Consider the following 13,520-nt stretch of genomic DNA (forward strand, 5'->3'; position numbering starts at 1 on the left):
ATGCCCAGTAGTGGGATTGCTGGATCATATGGTAATTCTATTTTTAGTTTTTCAAGGAACCTCCATACTCTTCTCCATAGTGGCTGTATCAATTTACATTCCCACCAACAGTGCAAGAGGGTTCCCTTTTCTCCACACCCTCTCCAGCATTTGTTGTTTGTAGATTTTCTGATGATGCCCATTCTAACTGGTGTGAGGTGATACTCATTGTGGTTTTGATTTGCATTTCTCTAATAATTAGTGGTATTGAGTAGCTTTTCATGTGCTTCTTGGCCATCTGTATGTCTTCTTTGGAGAAATGTCTATTTAGGTCTTCTGCCCATTTTTGGATTGGTTTGTTTTTTTTTTTAATATTGAGCTGCATGAGCTGTTTATATATTTTGGAGATTAATCCTTTGTCCGTTTATTCGTTTGCAAATATTTTCTCCCATTCTGAAGGTTGTCTTTTCGTCTTGTTTATGGTTTCCTTTGCTGTGCAAAAGCTTTGAAGTTTCATTAGGTCCCATTTGTTTATTTTTGTTTTTATTCCCCTTACTCTAGGAGGTGGATCAAAAAAGATCTTGCTGTGATTTATGTCAAAGAGTGTTCTTCCTATGTTTTCCTCTAAGAGTTTTATAGTGTTTGGTCTTACATTTAGGTGTCTAATCCATTTTGAGTTTATTTTTGTGTATGGTGTTAGGGCGTGTTCTAATTTCATTCTTTTACATGTAGCTTTCCAGTTTTCCCAGCACCACTTATTGAAGAGACTGTCTTTTCTCCATTGTATATCCTTGCCTCCTTTGTCATAGATTAGTTGACCATAAGTGTGTGGGTTTATCTCTGGGCTTTCTATCCTGTTCCATTGATCTATGTTTCTGTTTCTGTGCCAGTACCATATTGTCTTGATTACTGTAGCTTTGTAGTATAGTCTGAAGTCAGGGAGTCTGATTCCTCCTGCTCTGTATTTTTCCCTCAAGACTGCTTTGGCTATTCGGGGTCTTTTGTGTCTCCACACGAATTTTAAGATGATTTGTTCTAGTTCCATAAAAAATGCCGTTGGTAATTTGATAGGGATTGCATTGACTCTATAGATTGCTTTGGGTAGTATAGTCATTTTCACAATATTGATTCTTCCAATCCAAGAACATGGTATGTCTCTCCATCGGTTGGTATCATCTTTAATTTCTTTCATCAGTGTCTTATAGTTTTCTGCATACAGGTCTTTTGTCACCCTAGGTAGGTTTATTCCTAGGTATTTTATTCTTTTTGTTGCAGTGGTAAATGGGAGTGTTTCCTTAATTTCTCTTTCATAGTTTTCATCATTAGTGTATAGGAATGCAAGAGATTTCTGTGCATTAATTTTGTATCCTGCAACTTTGCCAAATTCATTGATTAGCTCTAGTAGTTTTCTGGTGGCATCTTTAGGATTCTCTATGTATAGTATCATGTCATCTGCAAACAGTGACAGTTTAAAAAAAAAAAAAAACAGTGACAGTTTTACTTCTTCTTTTCCAATTTGGATTCCTTTTATTTCTTTTTCATCCCTGATTGCTGTGGCTAGGACTTCCAAAACTACGTTGAATAATAGTGGTGAGAATGGATATCCTTGTCTTGTTCCTGATCTTAGAGGAAATGCTTTCAGTTTTTCACCATTGAGAATGATGTTTGCTGTGGGTTTGTCGTATATGGCCCTTATTATGTTGAGGTAGGTTCCCTCTATGCCCACTTTCTGGAGAGTTTTTATCACAAATGGATGTTGAATTTTGTCAAAAGCTTTTTCTGCATCTATTGAGATGATCATATGGTTTTTATTCTTCAGTTTGTTAATATGGTGTATCACATTGATTGATTTGCGTATATTGAAGAATCCTTGCATCCCTGGGATAAATCCCACTTGATCATGGTGTATGATCCTTTTAATGTGTTGTTGGATTCTGTTTTTTAGTATTTTATTGAGGATTTTTGCATCTATGTTCATCAGTGATATTGGTCTGTAATTTTCTTTTTTTGTAGTATCTTTGTCTGGTTTTGGTATCAGGGTGATGGTGGCCTCATAGAATGAGTTTGGGAGTGTTCCTTCCTCTGCAATGTTTTGGAAGAATTTGAGAAGGATGGGTGTTAGCTCTTCTCTAAATGTTTGATAGAATTCACCTGGGAAGCCATCTGGTCCTGGACTTTTGTTTGTAGGAAGATTTTTAATCACAGTTTCAATTTCATTACTTGTGATTGGTCTGTTCATATTTTCTATTTCTTCCTGGTTCAGTCTTGGAAGGTTATACCTTTCTAAGAATTTGTCCGTTTCTTCCAGGTTGTCCATTTTATTGGCATAGAGTTGCTTGTAGTAGTCTCTTAGGGTGCTTTGTATTTCTGTGCTGTCTGTTGTAACTTCTCCTTTTTCATTTCTAATTTTATTGATTTGAGTCCTCTCCCTCTTTTTCTTGATGAGTCTGGCTAATGGTTTATCAATTTTGTTTATCTTCTCAAAGAACCAGCTTTTAGTTTTATTGATCTTTGCTATTGTTTTCTTTGTTTCTATTTCATTTATTTCTGCTCTGATCTCTATGATTTCTTCCTTCTACTAACTTTGGGTTTTGTTTGTTCTTCTTTCTCTAGTTCCTTTAGGTGTAAGGTTAGATTGTTATTTGAGATTTGTCTTGTTTCTTGAGGTAGGCTTGTATAGCTATAAACTTCCCTCTTAGAACTGCTTTTGCTGCATCCCATAGGCTTTGGATCATTGTGTTTTCATTGTCATTTGTCTCTAGGTATTTTTTGATTTCCTCTTTGATTTCTTCAGTGATCTCTTGGTTATTTAGTAACATACTGTTTAGCCTCCATGTGTTTGTGTTTTTTACGTTTTTTCCCCTGTAGTTCATTTCTAATCTCATAGTGTTGTGGTCAGAAAAGATGCTTGATATGATTTCAATTTTCTTAAATTTACTGAGGCTTGATTTGTGACCCAACATGTGATCTATACTGGAGAATGTTCCGTGCGCACTTGAGAAGAAAGTGTAATCTGCTGTTTTTGGATGGAATGTCCTATAAATATCAATTAAATCTATCTGGTCTATTGTGTCATTTAAAGCTTCTGTTTCCTTATTTATTTTCATTTTGGATGATCTGTTCATTGGTGTAAGTGAGGTCGAACCTGAATGAGATCCTTGCTGGGTAGAGTAACCTTGGTTGCAGTTTCTTCCCTTTCATCACTTTAAATATATCATGCCACTCCCTTCTGGCTTGTAGAGTTTCTGCTGAGAAATCAGCTATTAACCTTGTGGGAGTTCCCTTGTATGTTATTTGTCGTTCTTCCCTTGCTGCTTTCAATAATTCTTCTTTGTCTTTAATTTTGACCAATTTGATTACTATGTGTCTCGGCGTGTTTCTCCTTGGGTTTATCCTGTATGGGACTCTCTGCACTTCCTGGACTTGGGTGGCTATTTCCTTTCCCATGTTAGGGAAATTTTCGACTATAATCTCTTCAAATATTTTCTCAGGTCCTTTCTCTCTCTCTTCTCCTTCTGGGACCCCTATAATGCGAATGTTGTTGCGTTTAATGTTATCCCAGAGGTCTCTTAGGCTGTCTTCATTTCTTTTCATTCTTTTTTCTTTATTCTGTTCTGCAGCAGTGAATTCCACCATTCTGTCTTCCAGGTCACTTATCTGTTCTTCTGCCTCAGTTATTGTGCTATTGATTCCTTCTAGTGTAGTTTTCATTTCAGTTATTTTATTGTTCATCTCTGTTTGTTTGTTCTTTAATTCTTCTAGGTCTTTGTTAAACATTTCTTGCATCTTCTCGATCTTTGCCTCCATTCTTTTTCCAAGGTCCTGGATCATCTTCACTATCATTATTCTGAATTTTTTTTCTGCAAGGTTGCCTGTCTCCATTTCATTTAGTTGTTTTACTGGGGTTTTATCTTGTTCCTTCATCTGGTACATAACCCTCCGCCTTTTCATCTTGTCTGTCTTTCTGTGAATGTGGTTTTTGTTCCACAGGGTGCAGGATTGTAGTTCTTCTTGCTTCTGCTGTCTGCTCTCTGGTGGATGAGGCTATCTAAGAGGCTTGTGCAAGTTTCTTGATGGGAGGGATTGGTCAGATCCATCATTTCTAACCAGTGTAATTCAACTTTGCATTTCAATTCTCTCTGATCTTCTTTTTATTTGTAAGCAAGGGCAGAATAACATCAATCGGAAAATAAGATGAGGACCATTACAGATGTGAAGTACTTTTGTGAATATTAGAAATATAAAATTTTCTACCTGTAATCAGTTATAAGCATTAACTGATTATCAGTGCTGGGCTCTATATAAAAAAGGAGATGAATAAACATTAATATTATGGTTGGCCAACAGTTATGTGAGTGGAAGGGATAGCTGGCACTGAGGTGTAAGACACTAAATTTTAGCCCTAGAGATCTCTTACTAGGCAAATTCTTATTATGTTAAGCTACTCCAAATGCCTATGGAAGGCCAAAAGCATATTTATTCTCCCCTTCCATCATGGCATTTCTTTTTATAGTAAGCTTAGGGCTCCCAGAAAAAAAGCTGTTGTCAAATAATAAACAGTAAAGAGGTATGAGCTCCAGGCCATTAACCAGTATTATTGGGCATTGAACTTTTTGCTGCATCTTATGTGAGGAATGAGAGGCCAAAGGATAGGCAATGATGCATGTCCACAGGGCACTGAAGGAATTGGTAGGAAAATAATGGAAATCTATTAGATCTATTTGATTGGACCCTTAGGATCTGGGCAATTCTGTTATCATTAAAGCCAGCAGATTCCATTTCCATGCTCCAGATATTTTTATAGAGGTTATTTTCATTATAACAAAATTATCTGGCCAAGTCTTCATACTGTAGTGTTTGAACCTTCCAAAGGGGTATTACTTATAAATCATTCTTGACTAATATGCCCTTAAGTGTTGCCCAGTGAGTGGAGCTGGGTCTTGTACAAAGAATTCCCTCTGAGCAGATGCATTTTCCCTTCTCTGTCCCTTCTGTTTCATCCGTTTTTCTACATTGAGTAGGGACTCCACATTATACACCAGAAATTCAAGGATAGCTAATCATTGTGTAGGCTTAAAGGCCATGTAATAGTGGTAGAGGTTAAGCGCCCAAATATCACAGCATGCCTCTATTCATATTTGAGGTTATATAAAAACCTCAGTCTTTAAAAATATACTCCCTTTTATTAAAAAGGCAAGTATATCAGAACATTGTTTCCAGTCATTAATAGCTAAAAATATTCAGGCAATTAGATTAAGAATGAATGAAGCATTGTTTGATCACTGACTAAAATGGAGAAAAATTCAGAAAGGATATATTTAATTCCATTAAAAAATTTTTCCACCTTTCTCTATATGGAAAAACAGAGGAAAATAATCTGGAGAAATAATAGAATAGAAGGCTCTAACCTTTAAAAGCTATTTAGATTTTTCTGGGAAACATCTCAAACTTAAGAGAGGCTTTTTAAAGTAGGAATAGTTGGGGGGAAGATAAGTTGAATTACATTATTCTAACCTCTGTTCTACCGTCATTTCATTCTGATAGTTTTCTGTCCACAGAAGCATAAATGGTTCCCCAAATGGGAACTTCAAATAAGGTGAGCTACTGTTTGCTTCAATTCATTAACATACCTCTATATCACTTTAAGATGTTTTATGTGTAGCTTTTTTCATTAACACCTATCCCTCCTCTTAAAATTCATTGATTCTGAATGACATTTTTTTTCTTCCCCCCTTTCTCACTGACATGATCAATGCCTACTTATTTTCCATATCTTAGAGGGAGATTTAGTTGTGTGACTGTAATCTCTCCCCTCCTCCAAATTAATAAAGATGGGAAATAATCTGTCATGATGTTTATTAAATAGCAAGTATGGGTAGAATATTATGCATTAGGAAGATTTCTAGGAAATGAGGTGTTTGGTGACCAAAATGTTTATTTTTATAAGTATACAATAAATCCAAGTCTCTTAACTAGAATCTAAGTTAATTTCAGTTAATTTAATTTAATTATCAGACCTAGTTTTTTAATTCAGTGTTCTATGTTACCTCACTGAGTTTTTATTTGCCATATATAATTCTTTTTAGTTTTCATTGTGTTACTTTTTAGGTTAAAAAATCAGTACAGTAAGTATTTATGATTTATTATTTTCATCACCTGTTTTTTTTTCTGTCATCCATAACTGCATAACCAGGAAGACTATAATACTGCTCATCATTGAACAAGATTTCTCCTGCCTCACAATAAAGAGATAGAGACTCTTTTATTCAGGTTATCTAGGATATTCAGCTAGACAGTGGAAGAGATAAACATAGTGAAATGTTATTTGCCAATGTCTATATTGAATTTCTGTTGTCCAATTTTCTTCCTTCCAATTGCTCAAGGAAGCCTGTTTTGATGTCTGGTCCATTCAGACCAGGTAAGGCAAACAGAGAAAATGTACAGGAATAATGATGTTTCCTCCACCCAACCCACTAGGCCGGCAGTTAACCATCTTCAACACCCAGGCGCAAATAGCTATTGGTGGAAAGGACAAAGGACGCCTCTTCCAAGGCCAGCTTTCTGGGCTCTATTATGATGGTTTAAAAGTACTGAACATGGCGGCTGAGAACAACCCCAATATTAAAATCAATGGAAGCGTCCGACTGGTGGGAGAAGTCCCATCAATCTTGGGAACGACACAGACAACCTCCATGCCACCAGAAATGTCTACCACTGTCATGGAAACCACCACTACAATGGCTACTACCACAACCCGCAAGAATCGCTCTACAGCCAGCATTCAGGTAAGCCTTTCTCCAACAATTAATTGACTCCGCATCTTGGTCTTTGAGATGTTGCTCTCATGGTCAGTGTCACTACGTAGCTAAGGTGTCTGAATTACTATGTTTGTAGGAAGGATGCCTGTAGGAAGGATGGTAAAGCTCTTATTCAAAATGAGCAAATTTTCACTATGAAATACTCCCACCTCTCATTTTATTACCTTTCTTTTCACTAGCCAAAAGGGGAAAGGGGGAAAGGAAAATTTGTTATCATAGGAAAGACGGTATCCTAGTTCAATTCTATTCGCATCCTCCTGATGGCTTTGCTAAGACATGAATTGTTCTTTTTTGAGGCCAGTGGGTAGCATTACATCAAGGGCAGATGAAGCTAGAGGTTCAATTAATCCTTATAAAATGCAGTATTTGTATTTGATAAGTGTTGATTATTCACTTGTTATTTTTGGCCCACTTCGTTTCCTTTATATTATATTGACCAAGGTCCTAATTGCATTGGAAAATTTGAAGATCTGAGTTTAGCTATGTAGGAAGTCCTTAGTTTTGTGGTTAACGTTTTTGTTTTGTCACTTAAAAGTAATTATACCCAAGCTAAAGCTAATGCTTTGCTGACATCCTTGGCATCTCATAAATCTAGTTAGTAGAGGGGAGAAGGTTAATCAAATTTTTAGCCTTAAATGCTCTGGCAAAAAATAAGACATTCCAATTGCTTGTGGGAAAATGACCCCTAGTCTAGTTAGTATCTGCAGAAGATTCAGTAGATCAGTACTTGTCCTTTCTGTTTCTTGGTTTTAAGACATGAGCCAGGGGTTCACTTGAGTCTTTGACATCACCCTTCCATTGACTTCAGAGGGCATTATAAACCTAAAGTCAATAATCAATTAAACCCCCGATGTGTTCACATTCTTCTGAATTAAGTTTATGAGAGTTAGGCAGTGGTAAAAGTGTTGTCTACCTTTTCCCTTTTCTTTGAGTAGAAATATCCAGACCATTCCTTATGTGACTCCACAGGAACAATTGGAAGCTGACGCACTGATGATGTTATCAGGCCAATTTAATGTGTTTTAGAAAAGCTACTAAGAAGCTGGTTACTTAGCAGTCTTATAGTTGCACGTGTTGTTACATGTATACCTACGCACATGCTCCAGAAAACTAGCTTTTTCTCTACTGATATTAAAGCAATAACTCCTGACACTTCACTATACTCACTGAAAAGAAGATAAAAGACAATATATATTTCTATTATGACTTTATAGCTCAAGAGCAGATCTGTTTATTGTGAGTGAAAGGATAGTTCTATCTGCACAGGTCTTGGCAGACTTCTCCTGTTTCTGTCAGAATACATTCCACTAACCCTGTGGGAAGCAGAGGAGCAAATGGCTTTTTCTTCATAGGAATGGATGGTCCTGTAGTCTTTTTCAAGGCCAAATTTTTACTGACCTCAGAAGGATTTAATGTTACATGAGGACTCAGGGACTAAGCCATGGTAATTATCAGTCTGGGGCTTTCCTTCCTGCAGCAAATACATAAATAGGAGCAGATTGGGTGAGTATTTGTACAAAGGGAGCCAGAGTAGGATACAAGGTACAAAAGTCTTATAAGTGATTATGATTCTAAACATCATTTAACCTGTTGTCATTTTGGAGGTCAGCAGCTGTGGACAGCTGGAGGATGCCCTCTCTAACAGCCTCCTTTCTGGTGTGTTTCTTTTCCTTTAGTCCAGGAATAATTGGATTACATCTACATGTCTTTCCTTCTGCTTCTACAGAAAAGGCTATAAAAATGGGTTATAAATGTGTTGGTGCTCTTTGTTTTTAAAGGTGTATAAATACATAAAGTAGTCTTGGAGGAAAGCCAACAGACTAGCAAAATTGGATTAGATGGGGATGACAGATAAAAAAGCCCCATATTCTTTGTAAAGAGTAGCTAAAGGAAATAACTATGCCAAGGGTTTTGAACTGTTTGTTCTGCCAACTAGCCATAAGAACTTTGCCCTGGGCGCCATAAAAACTAAATAGCCTGCCTGTCTCCAAGTCTATCCCTGTCTTAAATACTTTCTGTAGATCATGTGATGCTTGTGTCAGGACTGGGGACCCAACAACCCTTGGATTCTACCCCAGGTTTAAGATAGTTTCCAGACTCTGAAGACTTTGGGTGAAGAAGGTCAATCTCAGGAGTTCTAATATGCCCTGTGTGAGCCAGCTAATTTTCTTGAATGAAATGGACTCATAAAGATTTGATCTCAGGGAAATCTTCAGAAAAAAGAAAAAGAAGGGAGGAAGACTGGATTTCATGTTCACTAGATCCATCATTCACGTTTTCACCTATGTGTGAAATCTTACAGCCATTCCCAAATGATACTCTGTTCTGTCTTCCTTTGCTTTGATAATATTGCTAGAGTAGAGTTGTCCTAAAAGTAGACTCTTCCGGAAGAAACAAAATAAGCATGTGCATTCACAAGTATAAATATCTGTTTATTAAAAATCCACTGGTTATTTCTTTAAGCATAAGGTAAGAAAACGTCATTTGAGCAGTTCATTTCTGATAGACCTCGGTTAATGTTGATTTTAGATCAAAGGAAAACTGTAAAGTGCTTTTAGCGATGCTCTTAACTGTGTGTGAATGTGAACAAAGAGTTTTCGAATTGATATGGCCCTCTAACGCTCTAGCCTCCTGGAAGTAATAGGCGCTTTGATCTTTCTGATACTCTAGTTTGTTACAAAATACCTGTGAATTACATGGACTATGTTAAATTACTCACAGCTGTGGTGCCAAGCAGGAGGGGAGTCTGGGGGAGAATGGATATATGCATATGTATGGCTGAGTCCCTTTGCTGTACACCTGAAACTACCACAACATTGTTACTCAGCTATACTCCAATATAAAATAGTTTTTTTTTTAAAAAAAGAAGGATGTCTCTAGATGCCCCCCTGAATAAAAAAGGAAGTTAAGGTTGAGAAAGCAGGTGGGTGCATTGAGAAAGCAGGTGGACGAGTGATAAATCTCAAATAAAGGTCTGGCACTTAGTAGGTGCTCAATAAATATTTATTGAATAAATCAGAAAACAAGATAGGCTTTATTATGTACCTTATTATCATTTAACAATCAGAAGTGGCATGGCTTGTGGAAGGATTTCTCTCTAAGATGATCAGTGTGCTTTGGACAATTTTAATTTTTTTTCCCAGTGGTAAAACTATAGCAGAACGATTAAATGCATGTACTTGAAGTCAGACTGCCTGGGTTTAAAACCTAGTTTCTCTTCGTATTAACTAAGTGACCCTGGGCGAGTCGCATATGTTGTAGTTACCTATTGCTGTGGAACAACCTGCCATAACTTAGTAGCTTCAAACAACAACTATGTCATTAGATCTCAAAGTTTTATGGGTCAGAAATTTGGGCAGGGCTCAGCAAGGCATTTCTTCTGCCTCACATGGAATTGACTGAGGTCATTCAGTGGCTACTCTGGTCTGGAGGGTCTGGCTTCACGCATGCACCTGGTGCCTTGGTGGGTGAACTGGAAATACTGGACTCAGCTGGGTCCACGTCTCTCTCCGTGTCTCTAGGACTCCTTTCATAGAGGCTCAGGACTCCTGGAGAGAGTTTCCCATCTCAGTTTCAGGAAATGATGTATAAACCTCATTTCTCAATGAGAGGAGTAGCAAGAATTTGCAACCAACCTAAATCTACCACATTGTAAAATTGGAGGGAGGGAAAGGTACTACTAGTCCTTATAAGATTGTTGTGAGGATAACTGAGTTAATAAAAGTAAAATGCTTCCAAGAGGTATATCATGAAGAATATAATTAAATATATTTTAACCTTGTTATTATTATATTCTGTCCTCAACATTTGGTATGCAAGCCAGTACCCTCTCAAGCAAGGATCTAATTCAGAAAATGGGGCTGCTTCTGCTGACTGTAGTGTCCGTAGTTCAGAGTAGGGCTAGGAGGTTTTGGGGGATAGGGATTTGAAGGTGGCTCAGAGTAGAATTTGGGGGCTGAAATTAGTCCTGGCAAATAAAACGTCTGTAAGATCTCCAGAATGAACATCTCACTACCCACCTTTAATTTTCTTTTCCATTTTTAAATCAACCGGGAGTGCTATGGGCCTTGGAGAGTATCTTCTGTTATGAAATAGGTCTATCCACATGTATTTTTGGCATTACAGAAAGAGGAATCCAGGTTCCTCGCCATCATGGAGCTTACAGCGTAAAGTGGGCAAGAGGGCTTGACATTAGCTATCAGTATGAAATAGTGACTTACAAATGATGGTGTGCTGGGGGGTGAGGAGTGGTGTATGGGATGGCTTGGCTGGATCTTATGAATGAGGTGAGAATGGAAGTGGGACTTGGGTACATGGTGCGAGGAGCAAACCCCAGGTTGGCTGAATGTGCAAAGCTAAATTGACAAAGTCAGAGATGATTCCTAGAGAGATCGCCAAGTCCAGCTAGAACAGAGAGTGCATAGAGGGGGTTTGTGAGATACAAGAGATTCAGATTCTGAGAGTCTTGGCCTAAAATGCCCCCAAACAGGAGAAGTCCAAGAGGGGAGAACTGAATCAGGTTCCGTGAGGGTCTTACTACCAGGGATGCCCCAGAGATTGTACAGGCACACCCATTACATTACATCTGACCCCAGTGTTGGTGGGTTACTATCATGATGCCGATAGGTCAGCTTCTAAAATGGAGAAGTTCAACTCAGGCTACACTCAAATTCCTTAGTCCTCACTCAGGATGGAAGGCAAAAGTGAGAAATAAGAGTCTTTTAGGGGTAACTATCAGCCACCATGACCAAAGTGTTCTTGTGAGAGAGGAAAGGGCCAAGAGGAAAATAGTTCCAAGAATAATGTGTATTCTCTTACCTTAGTGCTACAGACCAAGTTATCAGTAAAGAAAGAACTCAGTGTGTTCTGTGTTCAGCAAATCACCATTTGGAATCATTTATAAGCTGTTAGCAGAATACTGATCATGACCCACTTTTTCTGAACTGGGCATTGGTAAAGTCACCTTGACATTGGCCAGGGCTGCCTGGCACCAGAATATTACCAGAAAATCACAGTGCTCAGCCTGGATTGGAACTACCTTAATAAACAGTAGAAATGAAAGACTTGAGAGCTTTGTTGAGATTTCATTCTTATCTCAAACTCACAAATTTGGTGGGCAAATGTGAACCACCTTCAAAAATTATGGAAGGAAGCCACAATTATTCAGGTTTTGTAACAATACCTATATGGAAAGTCCTCCTTCTGGTCTGCTTTCAGTTTTAGGCTGGGGACAGTCAGAAGCACACTTCAGCCTTGATATTGATTATTGCAAAACAAAACAAAGCAAAACTTGTGATTAAAAAGTTGATCCTTCACACTGTCTGTCCTGGATGCAGTCCCAGTATGTTGAAGGAAAGAGAGAGAAATTTAGAATCGGAATTTCTGGGTTGGACACCAGGTTCTTCCAGTCACTTAGCTGTGTCTCTCTGGGCATATTGATTAGACCCTCTAAACCTCAGTTCTATTATCTGTAAAATGGGCACAACAGTATCTTTACCATAGGCTTGTTGTGAGTAATAAATACAACCAGATGTGGAAAGAACTTAGGCCATGCCCTATCCCACAAGTCTGCACTAAATGCTAGACATTTGGAAAACCACTTCAACCCAAGAGACTCTCCCAGGACTCACAGAACCTCACAGAGCTTAACCTCCCTGTATGGCTGGATAAGCACAAGAACAATTTTGTCTATACCCACACAAACCTATAATCACCCAGGATTTCCTTTGAGGGTCCTAGATTGAATCACAGCCCTGAACTCATCAATTAGAAGGGATTTACGGAGTGGGAATTAGCTTCGCTGAGTGGTTATCACATGCAAAGTGTTCTATTAGGGTGAAACATGTGAAATTGCCATTTTTGTAGATCAGAATGGTCAGATATCAGCAATATCATATGGTTCAACAAATACATGACACACACATTTACAGCATGTTGTTATCCATGGCGTTTTGAGATTCTGGCTAGAACACTGAATTTTCTCAAGGTTCTTTGAATAATCAAACTGTCTTGGATTGGGATACAAGATTAATCTACTTTATTCCAAATACCATGCTATAATAGGAGGTAAGTTATGTTATACTTATCCCCCAAATTATCCCCTCTGGGCCGCTCCACCTTTTGCCTGCTGCCACCAGCTTGATAGAAGTGAGACTAGGAGTCCACACACTTTTCCATCCCTCGCTTTTGCCACCAGACAACAGAGCCTCTAGGGGAAGTTTATTTTAAGATCAGGGCTCAACTAATATTGATTAACGGCCTTATGTAATGTGTGGCTCCAGGGCTCGTTCCTTTCCTGCCAAGCTTCATAACTGGGGGAGGCACTGAAGATTTGTCAGTCTAATTAGACTTTAGCTACCAGCCAAGAAATATCTTCTGTTTCCTCCTTACCCTCGCAGAGGTACTTTCTTTTCCCCTCCCAGAGAATAATTGGGGGGAAGGAAATTAGAGTCTAATTTACTCATTACCTGGTAGAACTCTCCAATGACATTTTATCTCCAGAATGACATAGTTCTAATGGGAAAAAAAGGAACTTGATGGGTTTACCTACCTCTTAAAGACTTATGTGTTGGCAGTACACATAGATCAGCACTTCCCAAAGCTGGAAAAAGTCCCTTAAAGGATCTCTGAGAAGGTCCTCATCACATACAGGCAGAAGTCTGCGAGATGCTAGGAGAAGTTGAAGAGATGCCCTTCTAATTAGGTTGTAATATTTGTAGGGTA

The 13,520-nt window shown here is 38.2% G+C and overlaps 1 protein-coding gene across 7 annotated transcripts in view; it reads left to right on the plus strand.

The window, feature by feature from the left end:
• Positions 1-13,520, plus strand: part of NRXN3 (neurexin 3) — a 1,690,724-nt gene that overhangs the window by 1,531,342 nt on the left and 145,862 nt on the right. For all 7 annotated transcript variants that reach the window (XM_059914768.1, XM_059914763.1, XM_059914764.1 and 4 more), the window contains one exon: positions 6,457-6,764. In XM_059914768.1, the coding sequence (XP_059770751.1) occupies positions 6,457-6,764 (308 nt within the window). The remainder of the gene's footprint in view (positions 1-6,456; positions 6,765-13,520) is intronic.

This window comes from Balaenoptera ricei, chromosome 2 (assembly GCF_028023285.1).
Source record: "Balaenoptera ricei isolate mBalRic1 chromosome 2, mBalRic1.hap2, whole genome shotgun sequence".
Lineage (NCBI taxonomy): Eukaryota > Metazoa > Chordata > Mammalia > Artiodactyla > Balaenopteridae > Balaenoptera > Balaenoptera ricei.